The following is an 18,767-nucleotide window of genomic DNA, read 5'->3' as shown; positions in this document are numbered from 1 at the left end:
TCAAAGACCCGTTTAGTTTCATATGTGTATATTTTTATGTACAGTAGGAACAATCAATCAATCCCTCCTATCAGATATCACCCAGATGAGGGTGGGCTCTCTGTTGAGTCAGGTTCCACTCGAGGTTTCTTCCTATTGTCATCTCAGGAAGTTTTTTTCTTGGCACCGTCTCACTCGGCTTGTCCATCAGAGGCAATCTGATCATTATGATTTACACACATTTCCTTACATTTTTATAACTTACTCAAGTCATTTTCTTGTGATTCTGTAAAGCTGCATTGCATCAATGACCATTGTTAAAAACGTTATATTAATAAAACTATTAATAAATATGAAAAACACATCAATCCTCATTTAAAGGATTCTATGTAATGCGATAATTAAATGTAATTTTATCTATTCATTAATAAAAAAAGGAAATAATCACAACCCACAATAGTTTAGCTAGTGATAAGGGTGACAATATTGTTTCAAAAGCAACAAGTGGATTAAAGGATGAAAATTTAATAGAGAAACTACTAGTAAGCTAGACAAATCAAAAATAAGAATATTTGTTGCAAGCAAATATCTGGTATTGAACAACAGCCTTGGAATTTGCATGATAGTTTAACTTTTCAGGTAAGTTAATTAATATAATTGTTGACGTGTAAGATACAGTAGTGGCAGTCATGCAACTCGACCCCTTAATCAGCTCTTTACTCATCTCAGGAAAAACAAAATAAGTTAATTATGTGTGTGCGTGCGTGTGTGTGCAGCGTTTTTTGGAAAATATCTGAACGAGTACAACGGCAGCTACATCCCCCCTGGTTGGAGAGAGTGGGTGGCAATGGTAAAGAACTCCCGCTTTTACAACTACACCATCTGCAGGAATGGCATCCGAGAGAAACATGGATTCGAATACTCCCAGGTGTGTAAAAGCATTTATAAAACATGAGATTTTTTTTTCATCATTCAGTTATTGCTTCTCTATTGAAACAAATCTGTTTTATAGCGCTTTGGGTTAGTCTGTAAACTGTTCTCTCTGGTGTTTTTATCTTTCATATTTATATACGCTGTTCAGTCATAACATTAAACCCGAAACATTAAGCCCAATATTGTGTAGGTTTGACTTGTGCTGCTGGAGCAGCTCGGGCCCCTTTAGGGCATGACTCCACAGGGTGTGCTGTGGTGTCTGGCAGCCAATCCTTTGGGTGCTGTGGGTTGCAGGGTACGGCCTCCATGGCTTGGACCTCTTTGTCCAGTGCATTCTATGGATGCTTGAACGGATTGATGTCAGGAGAATTTCCAGACCCGGTGAACAACCGGCAGGCTGTGATGCACTGAGAGTTCTGATACCTTTCTATGGTGGCCAACATTAGCTTTTCTGCAATTTGTTTTACATTGGCTTTTTTTTGGAATCGGACCAGACAGGCTAGGTTTAAATGGACCTTGGGAGCTCATGATAATGTCATCAGTTTACTGGTATATAACTGACAATCAATAATTCAATTCACCTCCTGCTGGTGAACGTGTTATGGCTGATCTGTGTATGTCAGATTTGTCAATGCATCTCTATTAACATGTTGTCTAGCCTCCCAGATCTCTTGTTTTCCCCACAAACCTACTTTTTCTTTTCCTGTGGAGAGTTGCCAGATGTCTCAGCCCTTAACTCATGCACGACCCAGATGTTCAGACATAAAAAGCTCTTGATTATACATGTACATACAGTTAGACAACCTTCTCCATGTATTATCAGAGGCAGTTAAACTAAGGAGGGTTCAGTTGAGAAAAGCTGAAGCCAATTCTTTATTTTTTTTCAGAAACATTACAGTTAATGTTAAGTGTAACTGTAGCACAATCAACAGTTCATCTTCAACAATATTTCAATCTTCTGCAATTCAAAACACAGCTTTAAATTAATGCAATCATTAAGATGTGCTGTTATTTGTATTACAACAACTTATAAAGAAACCTTGGATGCTGGAAATTCTTCATACAAGCTCAAGAATAGAACATTTTTGTTTTGTTTTACAGTAGTAATATTAATAATAATAAGAAGAATCATCATCACCATCATCATCATAATGATCATAATAATAATAATAATAATAATAATGTTGAGCTCTTGGGCAAGGACATTAACACATACAGTATTTGTCCATATAAAATACCTAGCCACTGAAATGCAGTGCTTCTTACAAATATATATGTATTATGTAATTATATATATATAATGACATACTATTTTTTTATCACAATAATGCCATTTTGAAACCAAATATACCATGTTGTTTTATCTTTAGGACTATCTGACAGACCTGATAACCAACGACAGCGTCAATTTCTTTCGCATGTCCAAGAAAATTTATCCTCACAGGCCAGTTATGATGGTGATCAGTCACGCCGCCCCCCACGGCCCAGAGGATGCAGCACCACAGTATTCCACTGCCTTCCCCAATGCATCCCAACACATGTGAGTACCCCCTGCTGCTCCTAGAAGGGATGAAAAAGAAAAGGTTATATTTGTAGTTTTTGTCAAAGTCTTACATGTTAACATGATAAATCCCTCTTGTGGTTTGAGGTTCCATGTTCCATTAGTCAGCTGTAAGTTGCTTGTGCGGTGAGGATGGGCGTGGGGCTGCTTCTGAACTGTGTAATGATTTTTAATCATATGTAGCATTTCTGATGATGTACATGATGTTTTTTTTTTTTTTCAAAGTGAGAGACTCCATTGATCATTCTTATTATAGTTATTTCATTACTGATTTATTGTTTCCAATGGTGTTTTTTCCATACATTAATAACATCAGTCAGAAGGCCGAATAAATCTTTTTTGTTGAAACTGCATCCCTCTACATGAGAGTCCTTTATATTTGAAGGACTGCTACATATTTAGAAGGCATTCTGTTTCATCCAGAGTCTACAACATGCCTCTCCCTGTTAGCACAATATTCGAAACAGGAAGCCACATGACAAACTGAACCTCATTATTTCATACACAGCTCTGGGAGTGCATCACTTTCACTTGAAGCACACTCCAGACTACTGTTTTCAACTGGAGTAGAATATACAGAATTATGACTTATCATGTCTTTGTGCAGACCATCTCAGTGCTCCTTTAAGAGTTCTGTGCTTGAATTGTGTCCTTCATCCCTTCTATCTATTCACATAGGATAGAAGCACTTTTGTGTGGGTTATGCATCATGTTTGGATCTTCTTTGCCATATCAATGGACTTTGGTTTGTGGTTGCGTGCATAGATAAGAAGATTACGCACACACACGTACAGCAATAATTGATAGGAATCCATGTCGTGACATCAAACAGCTGTTGAGTGATGCATCGTCTTCACTGTCCTTTGTCCGTGTTTTTTATTTCCACACAAGAAGCACTTCAGATTCGCAGAAGAGCTGACTGTTTCGAGCTGACATTTCTCTGGGTCCTGTCTCTTTTCCTCTCTGTTTGGCCTGTCACTATCTCATTTTCTGCCTGTCTATGTGCTAATTTTCCACTTTAACAAAGAAACAGCTCTCTCTCTCTCCCCCTCTCCAAGTATACTTGTTTTCTGCCCACATACACATTTGTTTTCTCCTCGCTGCTGTCAGATGTCATTTCTCTTTTTTCACCATTGCACACACACACACACACACACATATACACACACACAGAGATGGTCGGTTTGTGCTTAAATCCTGCCAGCGGGTGCTGCCGTTGTTTTTGCCATGGCTGGATTAACAGCCCCATCTGTAACCCAGCTGATCCAAACCTCCAGCATTCTTGCTATTCTGTTCGGACCGGCATTACAAACCTCCTTCTCAGCAATCCTTGTGATATTTCCTTTGTTCCTTTGTTCTTCACTGTCTTCAATCTGAATTGATGCTCAACCTTGTAAAAAGGAAAAGCAATCTTGTTCAAGTAATGATGGTAGTAATAAGTAATTACTACTAGTATTATTATTAATTCTACTAAAAATATTATCTGTTAAATATATTGTTAAATGCCACATATAGACCTGTGACAAATGAAAATGAAACAAAAACAATTACCAAGGCTCTGATTGAGTAGGGCCCTAAATATTGTTTTTGCATAGGATTGAATGCATTCGTGCAAACGAGATAATATTAAATAAAATAATAATATTTTTTATAAAAAATTTAAATAAATATAAATCTAATTGAAAGTTCACCTCACAGAAGAACGAAAATGTATAACAGTATAACACAATCTGAATGTGATGAGGCGTGCCAGGACATAAGCTTTAATGTGATAAGAATTTGAGAAAAACATACGTTTGTAGACAGGAGAGTTTTCCATTCAGAAGATATCCTAATGACATGAGAAGTGAAAATGCATAGAGCTTCTTTTTAAGAAACTTTCAAGTTGTTTATACATCATTTAAAAAAAAAACTTTTGATTATTATGACATCATTTGGAGAAAATGGTCCAATTTTGCATCTAACTGACAGATTCATTTGCATATATAACCAGAGGCAGAAGATAACTAAGTACATTTACTTTGTCACTGTTAAGTACAGATTCCTTAAGTAGTTGTATTAGATGATGACTTTCACTCCACGACATCTTACAGCAAATATCTGTACTTTATACGTCACTACCTTTCTGCATGTTGTTGTGTTACATAACTAGAGTAGTGTATAATATTTAAAGCCAGAGCCGTCTGCTGGACATTGTGCATAATTGAGAGACAGAGAAGTTTTTTTGCTATGACAGTTAGTTTGATAATTAAGTACTTTTGTACTTCTAGTTAAGTAGAAATGTAATTGGAGTGCTTATACTTTTACAGGAGTAGTATTTTACCTACCGCATCTGTACTTCTACTCAATTTCACCCACTACTGCATGTACTTGAAGCATCTGTGGATTTCAGTCTCCCTTCCCTGTAATTGGACCATTTAGATAAAAGATCTATCTACTGCTGTGAAAACCAGAGTCATTTGTTAATAGTAAAATTACAATGCTTTATAAAAACTTGTGGTTATCCAGATTGCACAATTTTGAAAGGGGCGTGCTTCTGTGCTAAAAGGATGAACACAACAGTCCCAAAGATTTTTCCTTGACGTATGCCAAATGCCATAAATGTAATGTTAAATATGCACTAAAACATTCAGTAACTCCACCTGCTCTGGAGATGGGTGGTCAGGTCATCGATGAATAGCCCACTTTTATTAGAATACAAAAGTTTCACAACAGAATAATGGTGATTATTCAGAATAAATTTGTATTTGTTTGCAGTGACTAATCTTCTTAAGGTGACCCAAACCATTCCATAAATTCACCCACAGAATAACAGAGCTGACATTTCTCCCTCTTTCTTGTTTAGTCTGGGTGTTTTATTTTCTTCTTATAAATAATAATTCCATACTGATATGAACTCTCTAACATAATGCATGGAGGCTGATGGAGAGAGCAACAGAAAAATGGCTTTCTTTCAATCGCTGTAGAAAAAAATACATAAATACAGCGTGTTAAAAACAGTATTTTTCTACTTGAAGGACGAATGAGTAAGAGCTGCAATACTGTGGTGCATTTTTCTGTTTGAAGGATAGGTGCTAAAGAGCTTTAATGGTAGCTTCAAAAGAGCAAAGCAGTTCTGTGTGTGCGTATAAGAAGGTGCACGGACTTTATGCTGTAGTTGTATAATTGACCACTTTTGCATGTCACAGAAAAGTCACTACAATTTGTTATCTCACTTTACCAAACCTTAGAACATCCATTAACAGCCCCAAAGTGGCAGAATAAACGTGTGGTCATACGTTAACATTTACTTACCAGCCAGACGGCTTTAATTACATAATCTTATGTGCTTTTCGTCTACCATCATTGACCCAAACATCTCTTTTGCCTTTTATAGTTGCAGTTTCTTGGTCTTTGCGGTTGTCATGTGGGACTTTTAATTCTTCTAATTGTTCTCCAACTCCCCATTTTTCACCACAGTGACAACATGCCAGCTGCTTCCTCATCCCCTATTCAACTGGATTCAATTTGATTTGTGTAGTATGTCACGATGCAGCTTTACAGAAATCTGGTTGTAGATTTAGATCCCTAATGAGCAAGCCAGAGGTGACAGGAAAACGTCCCGCAGACAAAGCTCTTTAGAACAATGAGACCCATCCTGTTCCGGTGACATCAGATAGTGGAATTATCAGTCAATATAGTATACAGCTGTATAACGTCGAATAATCTTTTTTCATTCATAAATGCACATTTTATAAACCTATAATAATTTAATATATAATACTACCATTAGTACCCATAATTAATGTTTAAAGAGTTTGTAGAAATTCTTAAAGGATAAAGCTAAAAATAAGCTGATTAGAATCTGGCACATAACTGCTTATCAAAATTTTGATTTAATTTACCGCTTAACGTTCGCTTTTCATAGTGTATGCACCATTTTTTTGAGTAAGCCATAATGAGTCATAATGCCGTGTGTGTATATTAAGGATTTTGGCAGCTTATAGGTGCATTAAAGTGGTTTCTTTTGCATGACTTTCGCATTGATTGGCTCTGTTGAGTTAAAAAGTTAAAAACTTTTTTTTTTTTTTACAGACGCTGTGACATAATCTGGCACATAACTTGCATTTATGGCTTACATTTAACTTTAGGCAAATACAGAAGGACTGGCAAAGTCTCATTAAATTCTGACCAGCCAGTTTTTGCGTGATGCTGAAACAAAATCTGTCTAGACAGAAATAAAATATATATATATTTTTTTTTTTACTGGGACTGGTTTAGGGTCTTACAATGTATAAAACATAAAGAATATATATATATATATATATATATATATATATATATATATATATATATATATATATATATATACATGCACTGTATGAATCCTTTGGGCTGTATTCTGTAATCTTTTTCCAGTCACTCTCAAACCCCTTGTTCAACAAGTCATCCCTCTAAAGTACTTCCTCAGCCCTGGACAAGCCAAGCCACTTTTTATATTTTGCTCTAATACTCCATGAAGAATCTCATGTGAAACTCCCACTGGTCCTCTTGTGTCTGCTCCGCTGTCTGCTCTAACAACCTCCCACCAGCGTGAAATTCCCTTCTGAGGTCTTCTGCTCCTTCACTTTGCCCCTACGTAGGGAGCCTACTTTGCCCCCAGCTTTGTAACAGTAGTGGATTAAATTTTTTTTTTTTTTGCTCTCGGACTGAAGCTGTGCTCAGGAAAGAAAAAAGCTATTTGGATCCCTGCAGTTTTCCTGCGAGCCTTCACTTATTTTCTCCTCGCTCTTTTTTTGCTGGGTCAGATCCCTCACTCCTCTCACAACAGGGGCCTTCACCTCCTTCAGCACAGTGAGGGAAGAAGTACTGGAACGAATCGTTATTTTCATACAATCAGATTTATTTTACTTTCTTACCAGGGAGATGAGTTTACAGGAGGAAAAGCAAATGAGAAAACAGGATGGCGAGCAAGCGAGAGGGGGTGAGGGGGTTGGGGGGGTATGGTTGGAAGGATTAAAGGGATTATGCATGGACTAGTAAAGTAGATGAAGGCCATAGAAAGTGCAAGGAAGAGAGTGAGAGATAAAGAAAAAGTGTGTGGGGGAGATTACAAAGAAAAAATGTCTCGAATTGAACTTTTACATAAGCAAGAAAAAAATAAGTAGGGGATCTACTGTAAATCTGCAATCGACATGGATTTATTGTAAAGCTGCTTTGTGACTATATCTGTTGTTAAAAGCACTACACAAATAATATTCAACTGCATTGAAATGAGAAAAAATGAGAGTGAGAGATTATGTTATTTTCTTTGGCTTACAGGACAGAATTGTGATGTAACCAAGGACAATAACGTTTCAAATGTATTTAAAGTTTTAATATGTCAATGTATGTACATGTATATTGTAGAAAATAATAAAGAGTTTGCATTTTTTTTGTGAGAAAAAAGATGTTTGAAATGCTGGGTTATACTTTAAACTGTGCATTCACAATATGGCTGCTGTATGCCCGTATCCTGTGGTTAAAATTAATTAGGCTATGCAACAGTGTGATGCAATGTCCTTGTAAATTGTGCAAGCAGTACAACAGCGTGTCTGCAAATGCATAAACAAATTAAACTCGTGTTGAATCACGTGCATATACATTGTTTTAGACTTTTATGGAATACTAACAGTCACCCTTACAGCCTCAATTTTACTAAATAAATTATGTTTGCAGGTATGCTTAATCCTTTTTATACATAACGTTGAAATTAATAATACATGTTCAATTTACATATGAATTACTTAAATGAAAATTCTGCTCGTAATTTAAAAATGTTGATACATGAATCTTTTTTTGCGATGTTTGTCTTTTGTTAGAATTTTAAACACCTTTTTCTAGATTAGCAAATACTTTTAAAAGAAAGGTCGTGATAATTGATTTGTGAAGCAACTCTTGACAATGATCATAACAAAAACTGAATGCTTTACTGGGCCTTGTTAGTGTGTTTTTAACGTCGCTGTGCACAACATCACAAAAAATTCAGGAATGTTTGCCAGTTAGTTTATGTTGCTTCTAATCCTGAAAATCCAAATGTACATCTACTGTATCTAGTCAGCAGGAGAATATGTGAATGATGGCATACTATTGCTTCTGCACATGAGAAATCATGCACCAGCATAATGTTCAGTAATTGCCAGTAAATTTTTTTGTATACTTTTAGAATCACAAATAAATAGACTATGTCTCAAAGGACAAACTATTAACACTAAGAGTTTATTTTATATAACGCATAGTACCAAGTATGAATTACTTTACAGCGGTACCTCAGCATATAATTTTGTTCTGTTCCAGAGGCGAGTTCTTAAGGCAGAATTTTGTATTGTGAAACACATTTTCTCATAGGAAATGATGTAAATGCAGATAATTCATTTCAGCCACCCCAAAATTATACCAATATTACCATTTCCAACACTATAATCATACTTTTGAAATTTAGAAAATACAGGTAAATTAAGTAAAATATTAAATAAATAAACGTTTAACCTGACTTAACCTTAATATATGATTCCTTTTGGCACCAGCTGCTTTAAAAAAACAAAACTGAAAGTGGTTAAGTTTTCCTCTTGATGCTCTCCTTTATAGGATTTTTGGGACCCATGGTGACATGTTTTTACTAAATCTTGTACAAAATGCCAAAAAATCCACAATAAATACAGTATGTAAACTCGCTTTTTTTTTCGTCCACTGATGCAAACAAGTTTTGATCGACTACCCAAGGTACGTGCGACCGGATGTACGCTCCACTAGATGTAAGCTCGACTGGCTCGGTCCTTCATATGCCAAAAATGCTTTGTATGCCGAGGCACATTTCTTGCAAAAATTTTGTGAACTTTCACAAGGCAGGGCATTTGTATGCCAAGAGACCTCTGTACCACTGTAACCACACATGACGCATGGTTAAAAATCTTGCATTAAGCAGCATTTAGAGAAGATCTGAAGTTTACTCTTACTTTCTCTTTTATGACTGGATTTGGAGAGGTACTTTCCAGTACTTTATACTCAGATGGTTGCTTCATTGAGGTATATTTTATGCGCTAGTTTTTTCAGTCCGTTTCAGGCAGTGAAATGAGCACTAATTTCCGTATTCTGACAGATGTGACAACGGAAACAGATGAGCTAATTATTTTAAAAAAAAAATTCTTTAAAATTTTCTTTTTAACATTAACTGGCTCTTCTGTAGATTTAAAGGGTTAATAGAAAAAGTATGAAACCTCAGACAAGCAGAGAGTCACAATTTGTAGCAGTGTGACTAATTGTTCAAGGCTTTGAGTTACTGGTCACAGGGCTATGAGCTCAAATTCTACCCTGCCTCTGCCAGGTGCCTCAGCAAATGCCTTTAACTGCTTATTTGCATCTGGTATGTTTGGATAAGACCATCAGTCAAACGAGCAGATGTGAATTGTAGTCAAGCTGAACAAAAACATAAACAGGCATGCTCTGTTTTTTTTTTTTTTTTTTTTTTATCTGTCAATGTGCCTAATCCCTAAAACCCAAGGAACGCAATTTGCAGGAATTTTGGTTTTCAGTCTTCTCATTTTCATAGGTCAGGAACTGTAAAAACATGGGTGGTTGCTATTTCAGTTTCTCATAGAAGAATTTATTGTGTGTGTGTGTGTGTGTGTGTGTGTGTACACATGCATGCATGGTGTTATACTTTACTTTAATGTGCGTTGGTGTTAATCTCTCTTTCATTTTTTTGTCTTACTATCCTAATGGGTCCTTCCATTGAGACACACACAGTACAGACTGAAACATCAAGATTACTGGCAGGTAGATGTTTGCATGATTAACAATCTAAGGTTCAGTTTGTGTGAAATCCTTAAAAAAATTGGAATAACGAGATGGATAAAGACAGAGAGCGAGAGATAAAGGAATTTAGTTTGCTCTGAAGTAGCAGAAGCCTAAAAAAATTGAACAGATTATAGCAGCGAGACAGTGACACCTAATAGATCTTATCCTCACCTCAATCACTGAGATGATCTAGACGCCTGGATCCTCTTTACATGTTCGGTTTGTACAAAGGGGGAACTGAATTGCCGATGGCAAAGAGTCATTTTCACTAAATTCCTCAGCTCTTATTACTCTTACACTAACTTGAACAAATTAGAAATTATTTGAAAAGTAATTTCTCATGCTTTGCAGATCACATAAAGCTTTCTGTGTTAAGTGCTGTAGACAGGTATCTCCATCTTTAGTAAAATCATTGATTTTAACACACATGCTCATTTAACGTCACGATTTTCCTCTGTTCTATTTTAGCACCCCAAGTTATAACTATGCTCCAAACCCGGACAAGCACTGGATCATGCGCTACACTGGTCCGATGAAACCCATCCACATGGAGTTCACCAACATGCTGCAGAGAAAGAGGCTGCAGACGCTACTGTCTGTGGATGACAGCGTGGAAAAGGTAGGAAAGAAAACACACACACACATGCACACACACACACACATGCACACTGAGATAAGTCCTTATTTTAATTCTTTGTTTTACCATGCAGCTAAATTAAGGGTCAGGAGAGTGAGGTTTATTAAAAAGCTGCTGCAGACTTTGTGGTTTTTGTTGTTGGATCAGATGACCTGGATTATTTTTAAAAGTTGTATAAAGCAATAATTTTCAGAATCCCACTGCAGTCTGAGAATAACTTTTTTTTTTTTTTTTTTTAGCCTAATTATCTAAACCTAAAAACTAAGTCATGACAAAATTGGGCCTAATTAGTTTTTTTTTTTTTTTCCTGTGGAAAGTTCAGCAATAAAAAGCACTATGGCTCCAAATAAATTATCACTTTATACATTTAAATAACAAGCTTAAAATTTGTATAATTGGGTTATGGTTATAAAATTAATTAGAGTGAGTCAGTAAAAAAAAAATTTTTTTTTGCATTGAAAGGGCTTACTGTGTGCAAGGCTTGAGAGCACGTCTATAGATTATGAATTCAGCGGCGAAATTTGACGGCTTTATTAATCGCCTGTGGAGCACTGTGTGAGCTATGTAAAGCCCGCGTGGTTTGTACTACATTTGTCATTGTCACTATACAATGCCATTTCTTTTATTTTCTGTAGATTTATAATATGCTTGTGGACACTGGCGAGTTGGACAACACATATATTATCTACACCTCTGATCACGGCTACCACATCGGGCAGTTTGGACTGGTCAAGGGCAAATCCATGCCTTATGAGTTTGACATACGAGTTCCTTTCTTTATACGAGGCCCCAGTGTGGAGGGAGGAGCCATGTAAGTGTGTGGATCCACAAACCATGACAACGTTTGTGTCGCCTTATTCGTTTTCGCTTATCCAAGACGCCATACTTTAGAAATCAACCAGTGTGGAAAAGGTGGTCTGTCTGTGAAATATGATATAAAAGTCCGTCTTTCTCTTTCAAGGGTAGTAGCTAAACATTTTTTTTTATGATAATGGAGGATATCATAGGAGTTTCTGTCTCTATTTAATGTTTAGAAGCAGTAGTGCTGTGCTACTGTAGAGACCTATGGGACAGTGAGCGAATCTTTATGTGAGCTTTTATAACCTCCGACTTGAGTATCACCAGGTTCCGAGAATTAGAGAAAGATGGAGATAAATGATTGTGTGTTTAAAGCAGAAGGAGAAAGTTTAAAGGTTGGGATTTATCTTCCAGCTGAGACCATTTGTCTGGACCAGATTCCGCTCTGGACACAAGGCCAGGGTTTGCACATAGAATAAAAAGCATATTGTTTATAAGATTTTCCCTGTGCAATCAATTTGCAAGTCAATTTTTTTCTAAATCCCATTTGGTACTGCTTTCTTATTTAGAGTGTCCTCGAGCAGTAACAGAATAGTTTTGTCCATTCTCCTCTAAATCAGTCTAGTTCATTTCAGTATTATTTGCTTTTTCTCTGCTTCAACACTGCAAGTCGTAATCCTTTTACAACATGTATGGATTTTCTCAGCAACCCCCACATCGTGTTGAACATCGACCTGGCCCCCACCATCCTGGACATCGCCGGACAAGACATTCCTGCAGACATGGACGGCAAGTCCATTCTCAAACTGCTTGATACTGACAGACACATTAACAGGTACAGGACATGATGATTCTGGCTTCAATGTTAAGTAACAGTTCTTAATCAGACTTCTTCTGTCATTCAATCAGATTGACCTTTTTCTCAACAGACCTTTGAGATTTTATTAAAAATGGGAACAGTAGCTGACATGATGTCACTCATGATGAGCAATTGCTAGTTTTTCTACTAGACATGCTATTTCTAGAAAAGGGCATTTAAAAATAGTGGATTTAAAAAGAGATTTGTTGCCTTTTAGATCCTTTCTATAAACTTTGGACCAGTGTCCTGCTGGAAAACCCAGCTGGTACCAAATTTTACATTTATGGCTGATGTCTTCTAGTTTTGCTTCAGTGTTTCCAACTAATCCTTCGGCCTCATAATGCTTTTATCTTCTGAAATGCACCAGTATCCCATCACATGATGCTACCACTCCTATGCTTCACAGTTTTCACAGTTGAGATGGTGTTCATCAGATTAAAAGCATGACCCATAACACTGATCATTGTGGACAAAAGGTTCCTTTTTGTCCATCACCTCCAATTTTCAGCCTGGCTTTTTTATGTGGGTCTTAGAGTAGGGGCTTCTTTCCGAGGTAAAATGGGACTTAGTCATAATGGTGGATATACATAACAAATGCCTCTAACTGCTTCAGTAGTTCTGCTTCACCAGTTGTTGTTTTTTTTGGTTCCTCTTTTGTGCCGTTTTTTCCTCCTGAATAATGCAGTATCTGTATGGTGTGAAGTTTTTACATTAATTTTCATCCAATTTGTAGTACATGTGTTTGTACGTTTTGGAAATTGCTCTAAAAAAAAAAACGAGAATATTTTTTAAAAGGTTACTTGGTTTTTTTTATTTTTTTGTAGCATTAAAGACAGGCTCTAAGTATAGCTATAGATGCACTTCTGATTATGTATGATAATGATGGCCAATTAAAAAATCTTCTAAATTCATGGATAATTTTTTTTAGAGTGATATAGTGAATTAAAGCTGAAATAAATCTGTCTAATGGACACGTCTAATGGAGTCTATCCCTGGAGACTCTTGGCACAAGGCGGGTTACACCTTGGATTGCAAGGCATACACACTTAGATGCTCATTCACACACTACAGGCAATTTGGAAGTGCCAGTTAGCCTAATCTGCATATCTTTAGACAATGGGGGTCTAAACTGGAGTACTGGAGGAAACCCATCAAGCACAGGGAGAACATACCATAACCGGAACATAAGCCACCATGCCACCTAAGATTAAATTATGCATATCTTAAACTGTAGAAGAAATAAATGAATAAGATAGTAGACATCTGCTATGAGTGCTAGAATCAACAACTCATCTCTGGTAAAGCATGCACATGGAGTCCAAATTCCAAGCCTGAAGACAGAAAGATAAAGTGGACATAATAAGGATTGCACACCTTTAGCGCACTCTCTTTCCCCTCCCCCGAGCAATTCATTCATCCATCTCTGTTGCAAAGATCAGAGCAGCTCAGCAATGATCGATACCTCATAACTGCAACGAAGGTCAAAAGCTGCCTAGGATAGTGTTTATTTTTCTTACACCCCTTAATTCCATCATTCTTTTTTTCCTCCCATCATTCAAAATGTCTTTTCAATTCTCGAGCCCTTTTAGCCTGGAGGTGTTCTTTTTTTTTTTCTCTCTCGCCAAACCTGTTGTTATTGTTTAGAAGGTTCAGGCATGCACCCTGGATGAGAGCGGGTCGTACATGGCAGTGATCAGGTTCCATAAGAGCAAATCGATTTTCTTTCTTCTCTTCTATTCTCAGGTTCCAGGTCAACAAGAAGGGGAAAGTATGGAGGGACTCCTTCCTAGTGGAGAGAGGGTGAGATGAGAATCAGTGTGTGTCTGTGTGGACATGATTAATGATTTTATCCTGTTGGGGTCAAAATGACCCATTTTACGGATCACAGATTGTCACTGAAACTTGTTTTTGCTCTGTCAATCTAAATGATGTATTTTTGCAGTGACATACTGTACAATTTAGTAGGATAAGATTTAGACTGGGACCAACTATCCATGATCTCGAATAGCTCAGAATCACAAAAGTGTTAAAATATGAGTCAAATAAAATGAAATTACTGTGCACATGAAAATTACTGTCAGTGTTACTGAGCAAACTTCTTCTCAGCTGCTTAGCTCTTACTGGGAACTATTTAAAGCTGGGTAATTAAGGTCGTATTAAATATTATCTGATACCATCAAAATGGTTTGCCTGAATTGGAAACTTCTTTTTTTTTCTTCCTCTCCCTTTTGGCAGGAAACTACTTCATAAAGGAGTGCATGATGGGAAGGATGTGGCACAGGAAGAGAACTACCTTCCCAAGTACCAGCGAGTCAAAGACCTGTGCCAGCGTGCTGAGTACCAGACGCCCTGTGAACAGATTGGACAGGTACAGACGTACATGTAAATTACACATACAAACCTGCCTACTTTTATACGGAGATAACATTCAAGTCTTGTGGTAAACGTTGCCAGTTTGCAGAACTAACAGCAACATTTCAGAGGTCCCTGAACAACAGTCATGCAGCCCCATGAGACAGGGGCAGGGAATTAAATCGAAAGTTTGTAGTCTATCTGCATAATTACATTTCAGGGTTTTTTTTTTCTTACAATAGAGCCCTACACCACACGTTTTGAAAAAAAAATGCCCCTGGTTGGCTGTGATTAATGCGAGAGCACTAAGTACCTCTTATCCCTCCCCTCTGAGAGAGCACAGCCAATGAACTTCCTCTAGACCTCCGGCTGCGAGAGGTTACAGCATCACTCGGAGATCGAGCTCGCAATCTCCGGATGATAGGGCGAGCGCTTTACCACTGCGCCACTCAGAGGCCCTCATGGGGCATTCTTAAAATACTTGGAAATTTTTAATTTTAAGACTTTTTCCAAGATTTTTACTTTTGTCATTTTCGTTTCAAAATGGATAATTGTTGCCTTTTTATGTTGAAAATCAAGGTCAGTGAAGTTAGCATGTATGGTCACCTGGGAACAGGGACTAGGATAATCTTTTTTTTTTTTTCAAAATGTGCCATTAACTTTATCTGTGTTTTATATATATATAACAATATTTAAAAACACAGATTAAGTTAATGGCACATTTTCTTAAACATAAAAATATGCAAAAATTACAAATAAAAAAAAAACTCAAATTTGGAATTTCAAAGTATTCCAATAAATGCCATATAAAGGCTTAAATATTTTTAAAAAATCTTTTAATTTCTTTTAAAATATTTTAAATTAAAAAAAAAAAAACAACTCCACTCTACATGTACTCACAAAGCTGCAGTAAGTGACAATCATATAAGATAAATAGACAAACTGCAGCATAAATTCATTTATAGACTATAGCTACACAAAACAGAAAAGACAGGAGGTATTCATAGAATGTCCTGCAGTGAGATCTTTTTCACACACACACACACACACACACACACACTGGCTAATGAAGGCATGGTGGTAGAGAGCTTTGAGCTGTCAGATCAAACACACCTGACATATCCAGCTCTCCTTTTCTCTCTGTGAGGGAGCTGACCGCTCTCATTCTCCTTCTCCACAGCATTCCGTCTCCCACACAGTAAATCACTCTCTCTTCCTCATCCTGCCTTCCCCTCATCCTGTCTGCTTTTTATCTTTCCATTTCATGTCAAAATGTCCTTCTCAAACTTGTGAGTAGTGAGTGAGCGTGAATGTCTTTAGTCCTCCATCAAATTTTATCAAAAATATCTTTTTTTTTTTCCAAAGATCTCTAACCATTTTCTTTGTACTGGAAAGGAATCTGCCAAATTAGTACAAAACCCAATCCAAAAACCATTTTTTTGTTTTGTTTTGTTTTATGTGCAGTTCTTTTGGAAAGTACAACAGTACCAAGTTACGCAGGTCTACAAATAACAAAATCAATAGAGTGGATCTGGGGATCTGGAGGGGAAGAGTTGTCTGATGATACCAACATAGTATTGATGACGCTGTACATTCCTGTAACCCTAAGTCAGACTAAGAAATCATAATAAGAAAGCACTACATTCCCATTTCTTATAGGCATGCATATTTACAATTTGTTCTTTATAATGTCTTAAAAATACATTTTAAATTTATTATTATTTTTTAACTATACACTGCCTGGCGAAAGAAAAAGCAGACGGCTTAAATTATTGCTGCATCAAGCAAATAAACAAAAAAAAATATGAAATTGCTGGTGTACACTCACCACCCCTTTAACACATAATCAAAACCTGGAAGTATAATGCTAAAGTGTCAACTTTGTGGAATAAATGTGGTTTTAAAATAAAATCATGAATGGAGATCTCTTAAACACCTGGTGAAGGTGCATGATAAAAAAAAAAACTCAGTACAAACCATAGCTGTGAAAGTAGTGAAAGTACAGTAATTAGTTCCTTACACACACACACACACACACACACACAATGTGATGAGAAATTACAGGATTGGGACTAAACTGCTGTGTAGCCGTAAGAAAACTACTTCTTAATGAGACTTATCAAAAAACTGGGATCATAGAGCATTACGGTTGGACTTTGGAGCAATGGAAGAGAATCAACTGGTCTGATGAGTTTAGATTGACCCTATTCCAGATCGATGGGAGTGCCAGGGTAAGATCATCATGCATAGTGCTCACTGTATAAGCCTCTTGTAGCCAGTGTTATGATCTTGGGTTGCTTCAGATGGTCAGGTCCAGGCTCGATGAAATGATGACCTGACTTTACTAAATGTCCTGGTTATCACATCTATGGAGTCTTTTTTCCCTAATGGCACGAGCATATTCCAGGACTTAATAGTGAGTGTGGCTCTAGGGGCATGAGGCATGATTTTCACACATGAACTGACCTCCACATTGTGTGCTGTAATGAAAGATGAATTTGAGTGTTAAAAAATTTTTTTCAGGCTTTTTTTTAATATTTCCCAATAATAGTAGTAAAAGAAAGTGAGTCATAACAGCTTTGGGATATTGTTAATTGCATAGTATTACATATTATGTTTCGTTGCCTATATTAATGAGCTATGCTGAGCCACACCCTTCCAGAGAGCTGAAGAGTCGAGGAACAATGTTTTTCATGTTTTTGCTTGTTTGTTTGTACATTCACAAACATTGGAGACTAATCAGAATGTCTAAAAATGAATAAAAAGTCCCCTTTGAATCTTAAATGAAGGATAAATCAAACAAAATATACTTTAATAAGTACTTTGGGGAAAAAAGTAAAATCCATTATGCAAGAAAGTTAGACTCATTATCTTCTAGAGGTTACACAGTCTATCACAGGATGTCTAGACGCAAGCTGAAATCTTTGGATAGACACTGTATGTGATATCATCGCAGGGCATCACACACATCTACTGATTGAGGTTGGGAGGAAAACTATGAGAGGAATCCCATATAGATCCAGGATAATGCACAAAACACCCCACAGATGGTAACCTGAGCTCACGATCCAACACTGTATCATGGAACTGCATAAGCACTGCATTTACTTTAAGCCTATTTAAGACAAAGTGCTTACTGATAATAAATATCTACATTCATCTTCTATACTGCTTATCCTGTACAGGGTCATGGGGGCCTGGAGCCTACGGTATCTCAGGAGACTTTGGGCATGAGGCAGGGTGCCAATCTATCGCTGGGCACGTATTCACACTCCCAGACCTGAGGCAGGAATCGAACCCCTTGACCCCGGGGGGTACGAGGCCACAGTGCTATCTACTACACCACCTGGTCATAAATAAATAAATTATCATGGTTAAAACTATTGCTGTTTATTATCCCCATATTCTCCAAATGTCACTCCTCTGTTTAACTTTGCTCATTAATTTTAACAGGCCGTACATATGACACAAGAAATCAAGTAACAGAGCTGCTGGTACATAACTGACTGTCACTAAATCCCTTCGGCATTCGGAAACAGCCCGAAACAAGACACTGTATCAAAATCCTCCATTTTTTAGTCCACGTCTTTTTTTCCAGCTGGCTGCTGCAGAGCATCATACTCCAGCTTTTATAGCATCGTCTCGCTTTTAATGACCTGACAGTGCCCGAGCACCAGCGTGTAAGATGAAAAGAGCACAACTCGAGCTCTTCATTAACGAGGCTTTTAACAAGGAGGACTTGGCATTGCATGGTAATTACAGATGACAAAGCGAGCAGGCAGAGATCAGCGAGGCAATTCTCACCACTTAATCGACCCGAACACACATAAGCA

The 18,767-nt window shown here is 37.1% G+C and overlaps 1 protein-coding gene across 2 annotated transcripts in view; it reads left to right on the top strand.

The window, feature by feature from the left end:
• The window catches only part of sulf2b (sulfatase 2b), a 45,042-nt gene that overhangs the window by 12,622 nt on the left and 13,653 nt on the right, over nt 1-18,767 (top strand). For both annotated transcript variants that reach the window (XM_053482347.1, XM_053482346.1), the window contains exons 4-10: nt 756-907; nt 2,283-2,452; nt 10,757-10,907; nt 11,561-11,736; nt 12,430-12,558; nt 14,326-14,382; nt 14,818-14,950. In XM_053482347.1, the coding sequence (XP_053338322.1) occupies nt 756-907; nt 2,283-2,452; nt 10,757-10,907; nt 11,561-11,736; nt 12,430-12,558; nt 14,326-14,382; nt 14,818-14,950 (968 nt within the window). The remainder of the gene's footprint in view (nt 1-755; nt 908-2,282; nt 2,453-10,756; nt 10,908-11,560; nt 11,737-12,429; nt 12,559-14,325; nt 14,383-14,817; nt 14,951-18,767) is intronic.

This window comes from Clarias gariepinus, chromosome 22, assembly GCF_024256425.1.
Source record: "Clarias gariepinus isolate MV-2021 ecotype Netherlands chromosome 22, CGAR_prim_01v2, whole genome shotgun sequence".
In the NCBI taxonomy this organism is placed as follows: Eukaryota; Metazoa; Chordata; class Actinopteri; order Siluriformes; family Clariidae; genus Clarias; species Clarias gariepinus.
This window is presented reverse-complemented; position numbering and strand designations above follow the sequence as displayed.